The sequence below is a fragment of the Oncorhynchus kisutch genome, linkage group LG25 (assembly GCF_002021735.2).
Source record: "Oncorhynchus kisutch isolate 150728-3 linkage group LG25, Okis_V2, whole genome shotgun sequence".
NCBI classification, from domain to species: Eukaryota; Metazoa; Chordata; class Actinopteri; order Salmoniformes; family Salmonidae; genus Oncorhynchus; species Oncorhynchus kisutch.
Genome location: NC_034198.2, coordinates 21,194,858 through 21,213,940, shown reverse-complemented (window position 1 = coordinate 21,213,940; position 19,083 = coordinate 21,194,858). Strand labels below are relative to the sequence as shown.

Sequence of the window (19,083 nt, the reverse complement as noted above, 5' to 3'; positions counted from 1 at the left end):
TGACATAGCTGGTGTAATTGAGTGAGGTTTGTAGCCTCCTTGCTCACACTCGCTTTTTCAGGTCTGCCCACAAATTTTCTATAGGATTGAGGTCAGGGCTTTGTGATGGCCACTCCAATACCTTGACTTTGTTGTCCTTAAGCCATTTTGCCACAACTTTGGAAGTATGCTTGGGGTCATTGTCCATTTGGAAGACCCACTTGCGACCAAGCGTTAACTTCCCGACTGATCTGTCTTGAGATGTTGCTTCAATATATCCACGTAATTTTCCTCCCTCATGTAGCCATCTATTTTGTGAAGTGCCCCAGTCCCTCCTGCAGCAAAGCACCCCCACAACATCATGCTGCCACCCTCGTGCTTCACTGTTGGGATGGTATTCTTCAGATAGAAAGCCTCCCCCTTCTTCATCCAAACATAACGGGTGGTCATTATGGCCAAATCAAATCCAATGTATTTATATAGCCCTTCGTACATCAGCTGAGATCTCAAAGTGCTGTACAGAAACCCAACCTAAAACCCCAAACAGCAAGCAATGCAGGTGTAGAAGCACGGTGGCTAGGAAAAACTCCCTAGAAAGGCTTAAACCTAGGAAGAAACCTAGAGAGGAACTAGGCTATGTGGGGTGGCCAGTCCTCTTCTGGCTGTGCCGGGTGGAGATTATAACAGAACATGGCCAAGAAGTTCAAATGTTCATAAATGACCAGCATGGTCAAATAATAATAATCACAGGCAGAACAGTTATATTTGTATCATCAGACCAGAGGACATTTCTCCAAAAAGTACAATCTTTGTCCCCACGTGCAGTTGCAAACCATAGACTGTTTTTTTATGGCGGTTTTGGAACAGTGGCTTCTTCCTTGCTGAGTGGCCTTTCAGGTTATGTCGATATAGGACACATTTTACTGTGGATACATATACACTTTTGTACCGGTTTCCTCCTGCATCTTCACAAGGTCCTTTGCTGTTGTTCTGGGATTGAGTTGCACTTTTCGCACAAAATTACATTCATCTCTAGGAGACAGAACGCGTCTCCTTCCTGAGTGGTGTGACGGCTGCGTGGTCCCATGGTGTTTATACTTGCGTACTATTGTTTGTACAGATGAACGTGGTACCTTCAGGCGTTTGGAAATTGCTCCCAAGGATGAACCAGACTTGTGGAGGTCTACAATTTTTTTCTGAGGTCTTGGCTGATTTCTTTTGATTTTCTCATGATGTCAAGCAAAGAGTCACTGAGTTTGAAGGTAGGCCTTGAAATACATCCACAGATACACCTCCAATTGACTCAGATGATGTCAATTAGCCTATCAGAAGCTTCTAAACCCATGACATAATTTTCTGGAATTTCCAAGCTATTTAAAGTCATAGTCAACTTAGTGTTTGTAAACTTCTGACTCACTGGAATTGTGATACAGTGAATCATAAGTGAAATACTCTGTAAACAAATGTTGGAATTTTTTTAAATTTTTAAATTTTTATTTTATTTCACCTTTATTTAACCAGGTAGGCTAGTTGAGAACAAGTTCTCATTTGCAACTGCGACCTGGCCAAGATAAAGCATAGCAGTGTGAGCATACAATAAAGAGTTACACATGGAGTAAACAATTAACAAGTCAATAACACAGTAGAAAACAAAGGGGGGGGGGGGTCTATATACAATGTGTGCAAAAGGCATGAGGTAGGCAAATAATTACAATTTTGCAGATTAACACTGGAGTGATAAAAGAACAGATGGTCATGTACAGGTAGAGATATTGGTGTGCAGAAGAGCAGAAAAGTAAATAAATAAAAACAGTATGGGGATGAGGTAGGTGAAAAGGGTGGGCTATTTACCAATAGACTATGTACAGCTGCAGCGATCGGTTAGCTGCTCAGATAGCTGATGTTTGAAGTTGGTGAGGGAGATAAAAGTCTCCAACTTCAGCGATTTTTGCAATTCGTTCCAGTCACAGGCAGCAGAGTACTGGAACGAAAGGCGGCCAAATGAGGTGTTGGCTTTAGGGATGATCAGTGAGATACACCTGCTGGAGCACGTGCTACGGATGGGTGTTGCCATCGTGACCAGTGAGCTGAGATAAGGCGGAGCTTTACCTAGCATAGACTTGTAGATGACCTGGAGCCAGTGGGTCTGGCGACGAATATGTAGCGAGGGCCAGCCGACTAGAGCATACAAGTCGCAGTGGTGGGTGGTATAAGGTGCTTTAGTGACAAAACGGATGGCACTGTGATAGACTGCATCCAGTTTGCTGAGTAGAGTGTTGGAAGCCATTTTGTAGATGACATCGCCGAAGTCGAGGATCGGTAGGATAGTCAGTTTTACTAGGGTAAGCTTGGCGGCTTGAGTGAAGGAGGCTTTGTTGCGGAATAGAAAGCCGACTCTTGATTTGATTTTCGATTGGAGATGTTTGATATGAGTCTGGAAGGAGAGTTTGCAGTCTAGCCAGACACCTAGGTACTTATAGACGTCCACATATTCTAGGTCGGAACCATCCAGGGTGGTGATGCTAGTCGGGCATGCAGGTGCAGGCAGCGACCGGTTGAAAAGCATGCATTTGGTTTTACTAGCGTTTAAGAGCAGTTGGAGGCCACGGAAGGAGTGTTGTATGGCATTGAAGCTTGTTTGGAGGTTAGATAGCACAGTGTCCAAAGACGGGCCGAAAGTATATAGAATGGTGTCGTCTGCGTAGAGGTGGATCAGGGAATCGCCCGCAGCAAGAGCAACATCATTGATATACACAGAGAAAAGAGTCGGCCCGAGAATTGAACCCTGTGGCACCCCCATAGAGACTGCCAGAGGACCGGACAGCATGCCCTCCGATTTGACACACTGAACTCTGTCTGCAAAGTAATTGGTGAACCAGGCAAGGCAGTCATCCGAAAAACCGAGGCTACTGAGTCTGCCGATAAGAATATGGTGATTGACAGAGTCGAAAGCCTTGGCAAGGTCGATGAAGACGGCTGCACAGTACTGTCTTTTATCGATGGCGGTTATGATGTCGTTTAGTACCTTGAGTGTGGCTGAGGTGCACCCATGACCGGCTCGGAAACCAGATTGCACAGCGGAGAAGGTACGGTGGGATTCGAGATGGTCAGTGACCTGTTTGTTGACTTGGCTTTCGAAGACCTTAGATAGGCAGGGCAGGATGGATATAGGTCTGTAGCAGTTTGGGTCCAGGGTGTCTCCCCCTTTGAAGAGGGGGATGACTGCGGCAGCTTTCCAATCCTTGGGGATCTCAGACGAGATGAAAGAGAGGTTGAACAGGCTGGTAATAGGGGTTGCGACAATGGTGGCAGATAGTTTCAGAAATAGAGGGTCCAGATTGTCAAGCCCAGCTGATTTGTACGGGTCCAGGTTTTGCAGCTCTTTCAGAACATCTGCTATCTGGATTTGGGTAAAGGAGAACCTGGAGAGGCTTGGGCGAGGAGCTGCGGGGGGGCGGAGCTGTTGGCCGAGGTTGAAGTAGCCAGGCGGAAGGCATGGCCAGCCGTTGAGAAATGCTTATTGAAGTTTTCGATAATCATGGATTTATCAGTGGTGACCGTGTTACCTAGCCTCAGTGCAGTGGGCAGCTGGGAGGAGGTGCTCTTGTTCTCCATGGACTTCACAGTGTCCCAGAACTTTTTGGAGTTGGAGCTACAGGATGCAAACTTCTGCCTGAAGAAGATGGCCTTAGCTTTCCTGACTGACTGCGTGTATTGGTTCCGGACTTCCCTGAACAGTTGCATATCACGGGGACTATTCGATGCTATTGCAGTCCGCCACAGGATGTGGGCAGGTCGAGGGCAGTCAGGTCTGGGGTGAACCAAGGGCTGTATCTGTTCTTAGTTCTGCATTTTTTGAACGGAGCATGCTTATCTAAAATGGTGAGGAAGTTACTTTTAAAGAATGACCAGGCATCCTCAACTGACGGGATGAGGTCAATGTCCTTCCAGGATACCCGGGCCAGGTCGATTAGAAAGGCCTGCTCACAGAAGTGTTTTAGGGAGCGTTTGACAGTGATGAGGGGTGGTCGTTTGACTGCGGCTCCGTAGCGGATACAGGCAATGAGGCAGTGATCGCTGAGATCCTGGTTGAAGACAGCGGAGGTGTATTTGGAGGGCCAGTTGGTCAGGATGACGTCTATGAGGGTGCCCTTGTTTACAGAGTTAGGGTTGTACCTGGTGGGTTCCTTGATGATTTGTGTGAGATTGAGGGCATCTAGCTTAGATTGTAGGACTGGCGGGGTGTTAAGCATATCCCAGTTTAGGTCACCTAACAGAACAAACTCTGAAGCTAGATGGGGGGCGATCAATTCACAAATGGTGTCCAGGGCACAGCTGGGAGCTGAGGGGGGTCGGTAGCAGGCGGCAACCGTGAGAGACTTGTTTCTGGAGAGAGTAATTTTCAAAATTAGTAGTTCGAACTGTTTGGGTATGGACCTGGAAAGTATGACATTACTTTGCAGGCTATCTCTGCAGTAAACTGCAACTCCTCCCCCTTTGGCAGTTCTATCTTGACGGAAGATGTTATAGTTGGGTATGGAAATCTCTGAATTTTTGGTGGCCTTCCTGAGCCAGGATTCAGACACAGCAAGGACATCAGGGTTAGCAGAGTGTGCTAAAGCAGTGAGTAAGACAAACTTAGGGAGGAGGCTTCTGATGTTGACATGCATGAAACCAAGGCTTTTTCGAACACAGAAGTCAACAAATGAGGGTGCCTGGGGACATGCAGGGCCTGGGTTTACCTCCACATCACCCGCGGAACAGAGAAGGAGTAGTATGAGGGTGCGGCTAAAGGCTATCAAAACTGGTCGCCTAGAGCGTTGGGGACAGAGAATAAGAGGAGCAGGTTTCTGGGCATGGTAGAATATATTCAGGGCATAATGCGCAGACAGGGGTATGGTGGGGTGCGGGTACAGCGGAGGTAAGCCCAGGCACTGGGTGATGATGAGAGAGGTTGTATCTCTGGACATGCTGGTAGTAATGGGTGAGGTCACCGCATGTGTGGGAGGTGGGACAAAGGAGTTATCAGGGGTATGAAGAGTGGAACTAGGGGCTCCATTGTGAACTAAAACAATGATAACTAACCTGAACAACAGTATACAAGGCATATTGACATTTGAGAGAGACATACAGCGAGGCATACACTAATCACAGGTGTTGAATTGGGAAAGCTAGCTAAAACAGTAGGTGAGACAACAGCTAATCAGCTAGCACAACAGCAGGTAAAATGGCGTAGACTAGGCAACGGGGCCAACAGATAAAACAAACAAGCAGAATGGAGTACCGTGATTTATGGACAGTCCAGCGTGCATCAGCTATGTAGCCAAGAGATCAGTGTCCAGGGGGCAGCGGTGGATGGGGAAGGGAAGCTGGACTGGCGAGTGTTATCCAGGTTAAAAAAAACGAACAATGACTAAATAGCTTGTAGCTAGTTAGCTGGTTAGCTTCTGGAGGTTCTTGAGTGTGTTCTAAAAATAAATAAAAAATAATAGCGATTCCGTATCACATTGGGTGAGGCAGGTTTCCGGAAGGTATAAACAAATTAAAAGTCAAAAGAGATAGAAAGTAAATATGGGTCCGGTGGGCGTTTGGGACGCGGCGATTCAGGAGGTTAGCAGGCCTGTGCTAACAAGCTAACAGTTTGTAGGCCCGGGCTAGACAAGGTAGCAGTTAGCGGACCGGAGCTGGACAAGCTAGCAGTTAGCAGGCCGAATTAGCAAGCAGGGAGATAGCGAGGGCTAGAGAGTTAGCCTTTGGGGGACGTCGCGATGGGGTGAGTCTGTTTATTCCTCTTCATGCGGTGACATCGATAGACCGGTCGTGGGCCCGGGTATTGTAGCTCAGGAGTATGCTACCGTGGTAGCGCAGGCCGGGCTAGCTTCAAGCTAAGTGGGTGGAAACGCTAGCCAGGGGTAATCATCCGGGGTTGCGGTTTAGCTAGATAGCTAGTTGTGAAGATCCAGCTTATTTGGAAGCTTAGGTTTAGCAAAATGTTTTTAAAGGGATAGCTATGTAAAAAACGAAAAATATGTAAAAAACGAAAAATAAACAAAATATAAACAAAATATACAGGGACACGACACGACAGGACGACTTACTGCTACGCCATCTTGGATGACTTGTCATGCAAAGTAGATGTCCTAACTGACTTGCCAAAACTATAGTTTGTTAACAATAAATTTGTGGAGTGGTTGAAAAACGTGTTTTAATGACTCCAACCTAAGCGTATGTAAACTTCCGACTTCAACTGTACATACATATATTCACACACACTAATGTATGTGGACACTCTAAATTAATCGATTCGGCTATTTCAGCCATACCCGTTGTTGAGAGGTGTATAAAATGCAATCTCCGTAGACAAACATTGTCAGTGACTTTCAATGTGGCACCGTCATAGGATGCCACCTTTTCAACAAGTCAGTTCGTCAAATTTCCACCCAACTCAGTTGGAGTGACTTAAATTTTTTTAATGAAATTGTAAATTCAGCAAGATTAACGTCACCCCAAAAATGTGGTGACATAAAGTGGTTTCTGTGCCAACGCTAGTCTCATTTGGTTGTGTGCATGCGGCTATTCAAAACAGGTGCCCATCCACCATCTTCACTGGAATGGTTTGTGTCATCATGAGTAATAAAACATGCAAATGCATGAAAACCTATGTTTTGCCCTTCATAAGCTGATAGCTGGGGGTTTTCTCCCACTGGGTGGCATTGAATAGAGGTCCATTCAACATGTTAGCTTGAAGAACCTTAGGTCTTTTTCCATCTTGGAGCTTCTAAGCATTCTCTTCTTAATCAATGGAGCAACACTGAAACTAGAATGGAAATGGAGGAGAGTTTTTCTGCTCAGGACCCAGAGTTCCTTTCATCAGCTGGATCAGGGGTAGACCTGCAGCCTGACACAGAGCAGGTAGAGACAATTTCTGAAGCCTCAGAGCAGCTCTCCATAGAGGCTGCGAGCGTCTCCTCCGAGCCCAACCAGGTCTCCGCCGATCTGGGTAGGGTGTACTCTCAGCTGGCCTTCATCACCTTCCGGAGGCAGCTGCTCCACAACCGGCGGATCATGCTGCTGAAGATGCAGCAGTTCAGAAATAAGAGAAAAGACAGGGAAGGTGAGTCGTCTGGTCAAGACAATCATAAGAGTGGGGCTATGGGGGAATCAAAACAGACAGATAGCACACACGTGTGCATACACAAACATAATAGCCATACCAGGAAACCAGGGTTGGTTGTCAGACTTTTTACTCATATGTATTTCTCAGGACCAGTATATTTTACACAAGGCCATTTTCAATATTAGGAAAAAGATCAAGGTCTTGGGTTGAAATGCATAGTCACTTTAATAACTCTACCTACATGTACATACTACCTCAAATAATCGGTGCCCCCGCACATTTACTCTGTATCAGTACCCCCCTGTATAAAGTCTCGCTATTGTTATTTCCCTGCTGCTCTTTAATTACTTGTTACTTTAATCTCTTATTCTTATCTGTATTTTTTGAAACTGCATTGTTGGTTAGGGGCTCGTAAATAAGCAAGGTACCTGTTGTATTCGGTGAATGTGACTAATACAATTGGATTGGATTTTGATTTGAGGGGACCTGTTTTATCCTCCCATCTTAATCGAACATGGACTGAGCTCAACTGTCCTTCTGCTCAGTTGTGCACTCCTCTTTCTATTCTGGTTGGAGACAGTTTGCGCTGTTCTGTGAAGGGAGTAGTACACAGCGTTATACGAGATCTTCAGTTTCTTGATTAGCCTTCATTTCTCAGAACAGGAATAGACTGACAAGTTTCAGAAGAAAGTTATTTGTTTCTGGACATTTTGAGCCTGTAATTGAACCCACAAATGCTGATGCTCCAGATACTCAAAGTCTAAAAGAAGGCCAGTTTTATTGCTTTTTTAATTCAGAACAACAGTTTCCAGCTGTGCTAACATAATTGCAAAAGGGTTTTCTAATGATCAATTAGCCCTTTAAAATTATAAACTTAGTTAATCTAACACAATGTGCCTTTGGAACACAGGAGTGATGCTTGTTGATGGGCCTCTGTATGCCTATGTAGATATTCCATTTTTTAAACTTTATTTTATTTTAAAACCAGCCATTTCCAGCTACAATAGTAATTTACAACATTAACAATGTCTACAGTGTATTTCTGATCAATTTGATGTTATTTAAAAATGGACAAAAAGTGTGCTTTTCTTTCAAAAACAGTGACCCCAAACTTTGGAACAGTTGTGTGTGTGTGTGTGTGTATGTATATATATATATATATATATATATACAGTGCCTTGCGAAAGTATTCGGCCCCCTTGAACTTTGCGACCTTTTGCCACATGTCAGGCTTCAAACATAAAGATATAAAACTGTATTTTTTTGTGAAGAATCAACAACAAGTGGGACATAATCATGAAGTGGAACGACATTTATTGGATATTTCAAACTTTTTTAACAAATCAAAAACGGACAAATTGGGCGTGCAAAATTATTCAGCCCCTTTACTTTCAGTGAAGCAAACTCTCTCCAGAAGTTCAGTGAGGATCTCTGAATGATCCAATGTTGACCTAAATGACTAATGATGATAAATACAATCCACCTGTGTGTAATCAAGTCTCCGTATAAATGCACCTGCACTGTGATAGTCTCAGAGGTCCGTTAAAAGCGCAGAGAGCATCATGAAGAACAAGGAACACACCAGGCAGGTCTGAGATAGTGTTGTGAAGAAGTTTAAAGCCGGATTTGGATACAAAAAGATTTCCCAAGCTTTAAACATCCCAAGGAGCACTGTGCAAGCGATAATATTGAAATGGAAGGAGTATCAGACCACTGCAAATCTACCAAGACCTGGCCGTCCCTCTAAACTTTCAGCTCATACAAGGAGAAGACTGATCAGAGATGCAGCCAAGAGGCCCATGATCACTCTGGATGAACTGCAGAGATCTACAGCTGAGGTGGGAGACTCTGTCCATAGGACAACAATCAGTCGTATATTGCACAAATCTGGCCTTTATGGAAGAGTGGCAAGAAGAAAGCCATTTCTTAAAGATATCCATAAAAAGTGTTGTTTAAAGTTTGCCACAAGCCACCTGGGAGACACACCAAACATGTGGAAGAAGGTGCTCTGGTCAGATGAAACCAAAATTGAACTTTTTGGCAACAATGCAAAACGTTATGTTTGGCGTAAAAGCAACACAGCTCATCACCCTGAACACACCATCCCCACTGTCAAACATGGTGGTGGCAGCATCATGGTTTGGGCCTGCTTTTCTTCAGCAGGGACAGGGAAGATGGTTAAAATTGATGGGAAGATGGATGGAGCCAAATACAAGACCATTCTGGAAGAAAACCTGATGGAGTCTGCAAAAGACCTGAGACTGGGACGGAGATTTGTCTTCCAACAAGACAATGATCCAAAACATAAAGCAAAATCTACAATGGAATGGTTCAAAAATAAACATATCCAGGTGTTAGAATGGCCAAGTCAAAGTCCAGACCTGAATCCAATCGAGAATCTGTGGAAAGAACTGAAAACTGCTGTTCACAAATGCTCTCCATCCAACCTCACTGAGCTCGAGCTGTTTTGCAAGGAGGAATGGGAAAAAATTTCAGTCTCTCGATGTGGAAAACTGATACAGACATACCCCAAACGACTTACAGCTGTAATCGCAGAAAAAGGCTGCGCTACAAAGTATTAACTTAAGGGGGCTGAATAATTTTGCACGCCCAATTTTTCAGTTTTTGATTTGTTAAAAAAGTTTGAAATATCCAATAAATGTCGTTCCACTTCATGATTGTGTCCCACTTGTTGTTGATTCTTCACAAAAAAATACAGTTTTATATCTTTATGTTTGAAGCCTGAAATGTGGCAAAAGGTCGCAAAGTTCAAGGGGGCCGAATACTTTCGCAAGGCACTGTATGTACACACACACATCGGAAGTTTACATAAATTTAGGTTGGAGTCATTAAAACTCGTTTTTCAACCACTCCACAAATTTCTTGTTAACAACACTAAGTTGCCTGTGCTTTTATATAGCTTGAAAATTCCAGAAAATGATGTCATGACTTTAGAAGCTTCTGATAGCAAAGCTTCTGGGGTGCTTTGCTGCAGGAGGGACTGGTGCACTTCACAACAGATGGCACCATCAGGAAGAAGGAAAATGATGTGGATATATTGAAGCAAAAACAAGACATCAGTCAGGTTAAAGCTTAGTCACAAATGGGTCTTCCAAATAGACAATGACCCCACGCATACTTCCAAAGTTGTGGCAAAATGGCTTAAGGACAACAAAGTCAAGGTATTGGAGTGACCATCACAAAGCCAAGACCCCAATCTTATAGAACATTTGTGGGCAGAACTGAAAAAACGTGTGCGAGCAAGGAGGCCTACAAACCTGACTCCGTTACACCAGCTCTGTCAGGAGGAATGGGCCAGAATTCCACCAACTTATTGTGGGAAGCTTGTGGAAGGCTACCCGAAAGGTTTTACCCAAGTTAAAGAATTTAATTGAGTGTATGTATGTAAACTTCTGACCCACTGAGAATGTAATGAAAGAAATAAAAGCTGAAATAAATCACTCTTATTATTCTGACATTTCACATTCTTAAAATAAAGTGCTGAGCATAACTGACCTAAGACAGGGAATATTTACTAGGATTACATGTCAGGAATTGTGAAAAACTGAGTTTAAATGCATTTGGCTAAGGTGTGTGTAAACTTCTGACTTCAACTGTATATCACACACATATCTATATCACAGAGACACACTATATGTGTGATATATATTACATATACACTGCTCGAAAAAATAAAAGGGACCACGAAAATAACATCCTAGATCTGAATGAAATATTCTTATTAAATACTTTTTTCTTTACATAGTTGAATGTGCTGACAACAAAATCACCCCAAAATTATCAATGGAAATCAAATTTGGAAATCAAATTTATCAACCCATGGAGGTCTGGATTTGGAGTCACACTCAAAAAGTGGAAAACCACACTACAGGCTGATCCAATTTTGATGTAATGTCCTTAAAACAAGTCAAAATGAGGCTCAGTAGTGTGGGCATGCTCCTGGGCATGGGCATGCTCCTGGTGAGGTGGCGGATGGTCTCCTGAGGGATCTCCTCCCAGACCTGGACTAAAGCATCCTCCAACTCCTGGACAGTCTGTGGAGCGAGACATGATGTCCCAGATGTGCTCAATTGGATTCAGGTCTGGGGAACGGGCGGGCCAGTCCATAGCATCAATGACTTCCTCTTGCAGGAACTGCTGACACACTCCAGCCACATGAGGTCTAGCATTGTCTTGCATTAGGAGGAACCCAGGGCCATCCACACCAGCATATGGTCTCACAAGGGGTCTGAGGATCTCATCTCAGAACCTAATGGCAGTCAGGCTACCTCTGGCGAGCACATGGAGGGCTGTGCGGCCCCCCAAAGAAATGCCACCCCACACCATGACTGACCCACAGCCAAACCGGTCATGCTGGAGGATGTTGCAGGCAGCAGAACGTTCTCCACGGCGTCTCCAGACTGTCACGTCTGTCACATGTGCTCAGTGTGAACCTGCTTTCATCTGTGAAGAGCACAGGGCGCCAGTGGCGAATTTGCCAATCTTGGTGTTCTCTGGCAAATGCTAAACGTCCTGCACGGTGTTGGGCTGTAAGCACAACCCCCACCTGTGGACGCCGGGCCCTCATACCACCCTCATGGAGTCTGTTTCTGATCGTTTGAACAGACACATGCACATTTGTGGCCTGCTGGAGGTCATTTTGCAGGGCTCTGGCAGTGCTCCTCCCTGCACAAAGGCGGAGGTAGCAATCCTGCTGCTGGGTTGTTGCCCTCCTACGGCCTCCTCCACGTCTCCTGATATACTGGCCTGTCTCCTGGTAGCGCCTCCATGCTCTGGACACTACGCTGACAGACACAGCAAACCTTCTTGCCACAGCTCGCATTGATGTGCCATCCTTGATGAGCTGCACTACCTGAGCCACTTGTGTGGGTTGTAGACTCGGTCTCATGCTACCACTAGAGTGAAAGCACCGCCAGCATTCAAAAGTGACCAAAACATCAGCCAGGAAGCATAGGAACTGAGAAGTGGTCTGTGGTCCCCACCTGTAGAACCACTCCTTTATTGGGGGCGTCTTGCTAAATGCCTGTAATTTCCACCTGTTGTCTATTCCATTTGCACAACAGCATGTGAAATTTATTGTCAATCAGTGTTGCTTCCTAAGTGGACAGTTTGATTTCACAGAAGTGTGATTGACTTGGAGTTACATTATGTTGTTTAAGTGTTCCCTTTATTTTTTTTGAGCAGTGTATACACACACACACACACACACACACAAAACCAAAAGCATGTGGGCACCTGCTTGTCGAACATCTCATTCCAAAATCATGGGCATTAATATGGAGTTGGTCCCCCTTTGGTGCTATAACAGCCTCCACTCTTCTGGGAAGGCTTTCCACTAGATGTTGGAACATCGCTGCGGAGACTTGCTACCATTCAGCCACAAGAGCATTAATTAGGTCGGGCACTGATGTTGGGCGATTAGGCCTGGCTCACAGTCAGTGTTCCAATTCATCCCAAAGGTGTTCGATTGGTTTGAGGACAGGGCTCTGTGCAGGCTAGTCAAGTTCTTCCATACCAATCTCGACAAACCATTTCTGTATGGACATCGCTTTGTGCACGGGGGCATTGTAATGCTGAAACAGGAAAGGGCTTTCCCCAAATTGTTGCCACAACATTGGAAGCACAGAATTGCCTAGAATGTCATTGTATGTTGTAGCGTTAAGATTTCCCTTCACTGGAACTAAGGAACCTAGACCAAACCATGAAAAACAGCCCCAGACCATTATTCCTCCTCCACCAAACTTTACAGTTGGCACTATGCATTGGGGCAGGTAGCGTTCTCTGCTATCCGCCAAACCCAGATTCATTTGTCAGATGGAGAAGCGTGATTCATCACCCCAGAGAATGTATTTCCACTGCTCCAGAGTCCAATGGCAGCGAGCTATACACCTCTCCAGCCGACGCTTGGCATTGCGCATGGTGATCTTACCTTTGTGTGCGGCTGCTCGGCCATGGAAACCCATTTCATGAAGCTCCCAATGAACAGTTCTTGCACCGATACTGCTTGTTGCATCCGAGGACAGGCGATTGTTATGCGCTAAGCGCTTCATCACACGGCGGTCCCGTTCTGTGAGCTTGTGTGGCCTACCACTTCGCGGCTGAGCCGTTGTTGCTCCTAGACGTTTCCATGTTTTCACAATAACAGCACTTACAGTTGACCGGGGCAGCTCTAGCAGGGCAGAAATTTGACAAACTGACTTGGAAAGGTGGCATCCTATGAGGGTGCCACGTTGAAAGTCACAGAGCTCTTCAGTAAGACCATTCTACTGCCAATGTTTGTCTATGAAGATTGCATGGCTGTGTGCTCGATTTTATACACCTGTCAGCAACGGGTGTGGCTTATCCACTCATTTGAAGGGGTGTATACATACTTTGTATATATATATAGTGTACTGTGTGTAGGTGGCACACACGCACACATTACTTTAACCTATGAGAAACACATACATTCTCCTCACTTCATGCTGACATGAATTGACCAAGTGGATTAGTTCTTTCAAAGAAATTCACACATTCAATTTCAAAATAGCCAGCCTGGTCTCAGACTAGACGTAACATAGTAAACATCAAGCCGGGGTAATCAAATTAGTATGATATGTTATATTTGGTTTGGTTACATAAGACACAAGGTACTTTAGGCAAATATTAAAGTAGGGTGGTTGGTTGGAACGTCTAGCAACCCAAAGGTTGCGTGTTTGAATCTCATCACGGACAGCTTTAGCTAATTTGCAACTTCGCATATAAGCTAACCCTTCCCCTGACCTTAACCCCTAGCCTAACTAACGTTAGCCACCTCGCTAACATTAGCAACAACATATTGGAATTCATAACATAGGTTTAGCAAATGTGTAACATATTGTAGGAATTGCAATTCTTAACATGTTGCACGAATTAATTGATTCGTAACATATACAAAATGGATGGACATCCACGTAATTAATACGAAACATAAAATAGACTAATTGGAGTGTCCCAGACATTTACTATGTTGTGGACCCGAGTCCAGGTTGAAATATAAATTAGTGCCATTTAGATTGTGTGTAACTAGCACTGTGAACACCAACCCAGGGAGACAACCAACCCCGGTCTCCCCTACTTATTGAGGAACTGAAAAGCAATGTTGGTTTCTTGTGTTCTGAAGCTATCCCAAAGCTTTTCAACCACATCTTCCTCTGTCTCCCTCCCTCGCCCAGCTCTGTCCCCTACAGTCTCTTTCCCAGAGGAGTCCGAGCCTACAGAGCTGGAGGCCATAGAACAGGAGCTACATGATCTGGTGGAAAGAGAACAGGAGCTACTACAGATACAGACAGACAACAACATTGGACCGGATCACAAACCACTGTCAGGTAGACACATGCTCACTATACCAGTCCTGTACACAGCAAATACATTTTGAAACAAGCTGCCTTATCTTAGATATTTTAAGCTTGATTGTTTGCTTGAGCCTAAAGTGCAGCAGAAATCTTTGTCCTGTCTGTAAAAACTAACTATTGATTTATGCTTTCCATTCATGTTTGAATAGATGTCAATAGGATGTTTCATAACTTTATTTCATCATCACTGAGCACACGTTTTTGTTGTAGACTATACAGAGGAACTCATTTCCCCCTATCAAGGAGTGTATGTCCTACCGAGTAACACACCAGAGAACATGAAACAATATACACAGACTACACCTCCTGCTGCGCCAGGTATGTGTGTGTGAGCATTGGTAGGATGAACAATGCCTGGTCATTCTTTAAAAGTAACTTCCTCACCATTTTAGATAAGCATGCTCCGTTCAAAAAATGCAGAACTAAGAACAGATACAGCCCTTGGTTCACTCCAGACCAGACTGCCCTCGACCAGCACAAAAACATCCTGTGGCGGACTGCAATAGCATCGAATAGTCCCCGCGAAGTCAGGAACCAATACACGCAGTCAGTCAGGAAAGCTAAGGCCAACTTCTTCAGGCAGAAGTTTGCATCCTGTAGCTCCAACTCCAAAAAGTTCTGGGACACCGTGAAGTCCATGGAGAACAAGAGCACCTCCTCCCAGCTGCCCACTGCACTGAGGCTAGGTAACACGGTCACCACCGATAAATCCATGATTATCGAAAACTTCAACAAGCATTTCTCAACGGCTGGCCATGCCTTCCGCCTGGCTACTCCAACCTCGGCCAACAGCTCCGCCCCCCCGCAGCTACTCGCCCAAGCCTCTCCTTTACCCAAATCCAGATAGCAGATGTTCTGAAAGAGCTGCAAAACCTGGACCCGTACAAATCAGCTGGGCTTGACAATCTGGACCCTCTATTCCTGAAACTATCCGCCGCCATTGTCGCAACCCCTATTACCAGCCTGTTCAACCTCTCTTTCATATCGTCTGAGATCCCCAAGGATTGGAAAGCTGCCGCAGTCATCCCCCTCTTCAAAGGGGGAGACACCCTGGACCCAAACTGTTACAGACCTATATCCATCCTGCCCTGCCTATCTAAGGTCTTCGAAAGCCAAGTCAACAAACAGGTCACTGACCATCTCGAATCCCACCGTACCTTCTCCGCTGTGCAATCTGGTTTCCGAGCCGGTCATGGGTGCACCTCAGCCACACTCAAGGTACTAAACAATATCATAACCGCCATCGATAAAAGACAGTACTGTGCAGCAGTCTTCATCGACCTTGCCAAGGCTTTCGACTCTGTCAATCACCATATTCTTATCGGCAGACTCAGTAGCCTCGGTTTTTCGGATGACTGCCTTGCCTGGTTCACCAATTACTTTGCAGACAGAGTTCAGTGTGTCAAATCGGAGGGCATGCTGTCCGGTCCTCTGGCAGTCTCTATGGGGGTGCCACAGGGTTCAATTCTCGGGCCGACTCTTTTCTCTGTATAAATCAATGATGTTGCTCTTGCTGCGGGCGATTCCCTGATCCACCTCTACGCAGACGACACCATTCTATATACTTCCGGCCCGTCCTTGGACACTGTGCTATCTAACCTCCAAACGAGCTTCAATGCCATACAACACTCCTTCCGTGGCCTCCAACTGCTCTTAAACGCTAGTAGAACCAAATGCATGCTTTTCAACCGATCGCTGCCTGCACCCGCATGCCCGACTAGCATCACCACCCTGGATGGTTCCGACCTTGAATATGTGGACATCTATAAGTACCTAGGTGTCTGGCTAGACTGTAAACTCTCCTTCCAGACTCATATCAAACATCTCCAATCGAAAATCAAATCAAGAGTCGGCTTTCTATTCCGCAACAAAGCCTCCTTCACTCACGCCGCCAAACTTACCCTAGTAAAACTGACTATCCTACCGATCCTCGACTTTGGCGACGTCATCTACAAAATTGCTTCCAACACTCTACTCAGCAAACTGGATGCAGTTTATCAGAGTGCCATCCGCTTTGTCACTAAAGCACCTTATACCACCCACCACTGCGACTTGTATGCTCTAGTCGGCTGGCCCTCGCTACATATTCGTCGCCAGACCCACTGGTTCCAGGTCATCTACAAGTCCATGCTAGGTAAAGCTCCGCCTTATCTCAGTTCACTGGTCACGATGGCAACACCCATCCGTTGCACGTGCTCCAGCAGGTGTATCTCACTGATCATCCCTAAAGCCAACACCTCATTTGGCCGCCTTTCGTTCCAGTTCTCTGCTGCCTGTGACTGGAACGAATTGCAAAAATCGCTGAAGTTGGAGACTTTTATCTCCCTCACCAACTTCAAACATCTGCTATCTGAGCAGCTAACCGATCGCTGCAGCTGTACATAGTCTATTGGTAAATAGCCCACCCATTTTCACCTACCTTATCCCCATACTGTTTTTATTTATTTACTTTTCTGCTCTTTTGCACACCAATATCTCTACCTGTACATGACCATCTGATCATTTATCACTCCAGTGTTAATTTGTAAAAATTTGCCTACCTCCTCATGCCTTTTTGCACACAATGTATATAGACTCCCCTTTTTTTTCTACTGTGTTATTGACTTGTTAATTGTTTACTCCATGTGTAACTCTGTGTTGTCTGTTCACACTGCTATGCTTTATCTTGGCCAGGTCGCAGTTGCAAATGAGAACTTGTTCTCAACTAGCCTACCTGGTTAAATAAAGGTGAAATAAAATAAAATAAAAATAAAAAGGTAGAGTAGATACATGAGACAAGCTCTGACATAAGCTCTACAGTACTTGTAATTTCTCCATCTACAGTATGTCCAGGTGAGCATAGATGGCAACGACAATGCCTGTTTTCTCCTCTCCTCCAGAGGACATAGTGGAGGTGGAGAAGCTCAATAGTGACCCAGCGATCGTCCAATGCCCTATCTGCGAGCAGGTCATCACCACGGAAACGTATCGCAAAATAGGAGGGGCAGCCTGGATGCTATGCCTTGTGTCCAGCATGTTAGGGTAAGTCCTGTCAGACAAGTTCTAGTACGTCACAAACGTCACAGAGGAGTAATGATTTAGGAGCTGCTCCCCCTTGTTCATGTGGTCTTATTCATTGTTGTATAAAAAGCAAAACTGACCATAGGTCAGCACTCCTCTAAAACATCCGACCTTAGATCAAAGTCTAGAGGCAACTTTATCCTACAACCAGATAAGCAGAAACCAGATGTGCTCTTACTTTAGTCTGTCTTAATTAAGCAATAAGGCCTGGGGGGGTGTGGTATATGGCCAACATACCAGGGCTAAGGGCTGTTCTTATGCACAAAGATGCAGAGTAAATGGATACAGCCCTTAGCCCTGGTATATTGCACCACCCCGAGATGCCTTATTGCTATTAAACTGTTTACCAACATAATTAGAACAGTAAAAATACATGTTTTGTCATACATGTGGTATAAGGTCTGATATGCCATGGCTTTCAGCCAATCAGCATTCAGACCTTAAACCACTCAGTTCATAATACTGTATAAACCCCCTCTGCCAGGTGTGTGGCTGGGTGCTGTCTCATCCCCTTCTGCTTGGACAACCTAAAGGACGTCAGACATCGATGCCCTGAGTGTCACAGCAACATCTACACCGCAGAACGGATGTGAAGACAGAATGGTACTTCTACAGATACCATATCACTGGCTACTGTTTCTTTGATATTGGATGGAGAGGGACAGTGAATAGAGTGGTTGGATGGGCGTTATGCCCTCTGAACTGTGGGACATTAGAAGGCGAGAGACTGGACAGCTCTAATGACACCTGGTGGCAGATGCCGTACAGTACTGTGTTATGATCACAGTTTGAGGGGATGGATATTGACTGTTGTTGGGGTGATAGTTTTTCTTGAAAAAGTTGGGAGGATGATCCTAAGAAGCACTATGAATCTCGAGCAGTGTCCAGCTGTGACAGCATTTGGTTCTATCAACAGTGCAGAATCCAACAGAACCTGAGAAGACTTTCTGACCAAAATGATGGACTGGAATAATACTGAAAGAATATAGCATTCCTTGCTTCATTATCTGTAGAACATATGTTTGTATATTCTAAGAGAAAATGTTTCTACTCAACAGAGACCGTATGAGAACATGATCATTGAAGCCTAATCAACACATTGGTCATGCAAATGTCAAAGGGAAAGCAGGTGATGCATTGATAGTAAGCCATTTACCACACAACCACCTAGGATTTAGGAAAATGAAGACAAACATTTACCAGCAAGCAACAATAGCCTGTATATTCTACTTCCCTCTTTCTTTACAGTGACAAAGGTCAACGTAAGTGAATTAACCTGGCAAAGGTTGTGAACTGTAATTTTCTATTTTCCTTTCACGTGTTTTGTTTAATCTTGTGGAACTACAGAACATCAAATCTAATAATGCCTCAAATGCTTACTACTTTTATATAGTACAATTATACAAGTATGATGCTGTGTTTGTTTTTGACAGCTTAACATCATTTCAAAAGATATTCACAGTAGAACTTTACTTTAACAATAATCTCAGCAGCCCGGGACCAAACCTCACGTGAGCGCTGGCCTCCAGCCGC

At 44.8% G+C, this 19,083-nt stretch overlaps 1 protein-coding gene across 2 annotated transcripts; it reads left to right on the top strand.

Moving 5' to 3' along the window:
• The first annotated feature begins 6,187 nt into the window (after window positions 1–6,187).
• On the top strand, window positions 6,188–18,856 carry LOC109870544 (uncharacterized). 2 transcript variants are annotated; one of them, XM_020461100.2, is made up of 5 exons: window positions 6,188–7,093; window positions 14,311–14,463; window positions 14,701–14,808; window positions 17,370–17,511; window positions 18,035–18,856. In XM_020461100.2, the coding sequence occupies exons 1-5, from the start codon at window positions 6,802–6,804 to the stop codon at window positions 18,141–18,143; spliced, it is 804 nt and encodes a 267-aa protein (XP_020316689.1). In that variant the 5' UTR covers window positions 6,188–6,801; the 3' UTR covers window positions 18,144–18,856. The 2 variants fall into 2 exon arrangements, with proteins under 2 accessions (XP_020316689.1, XP_031660587.1); XM_031804727.1 differs by lacking the exon at window positions 14,701–14,808.
• Window positions 18,857–19,083: the final 227 nt, after the last annotated feature.

What these genes read in the sequence shown, in the direction of transcription:
- LOC109870544 (XM_020461100.2), top strand. Translation starts at nt 6,802, where the DNA reads ATGGAAATGGAGGAGAGTTTTTCTGCTCAGGACCCAGAGTTCCTTTCA. An exon ending in GGATCACAAACCACTGTCAG is followed by an intron (nt 14,464 to 14,700) that starts GTAGACACATGC and finishes TTTTTGTTGTAG; the next exon opens with ACTATACAGAGGAACTCATT. An exon ending in TACACCTCCTGCTGCGCCAG is followed by an intron (nt 14,809 to 17,369) that starts GTATGTGTGTGT and finishes CCTCTCCTCCAG; the next exon opens with AGGACATAGTGGAGGTGGAG.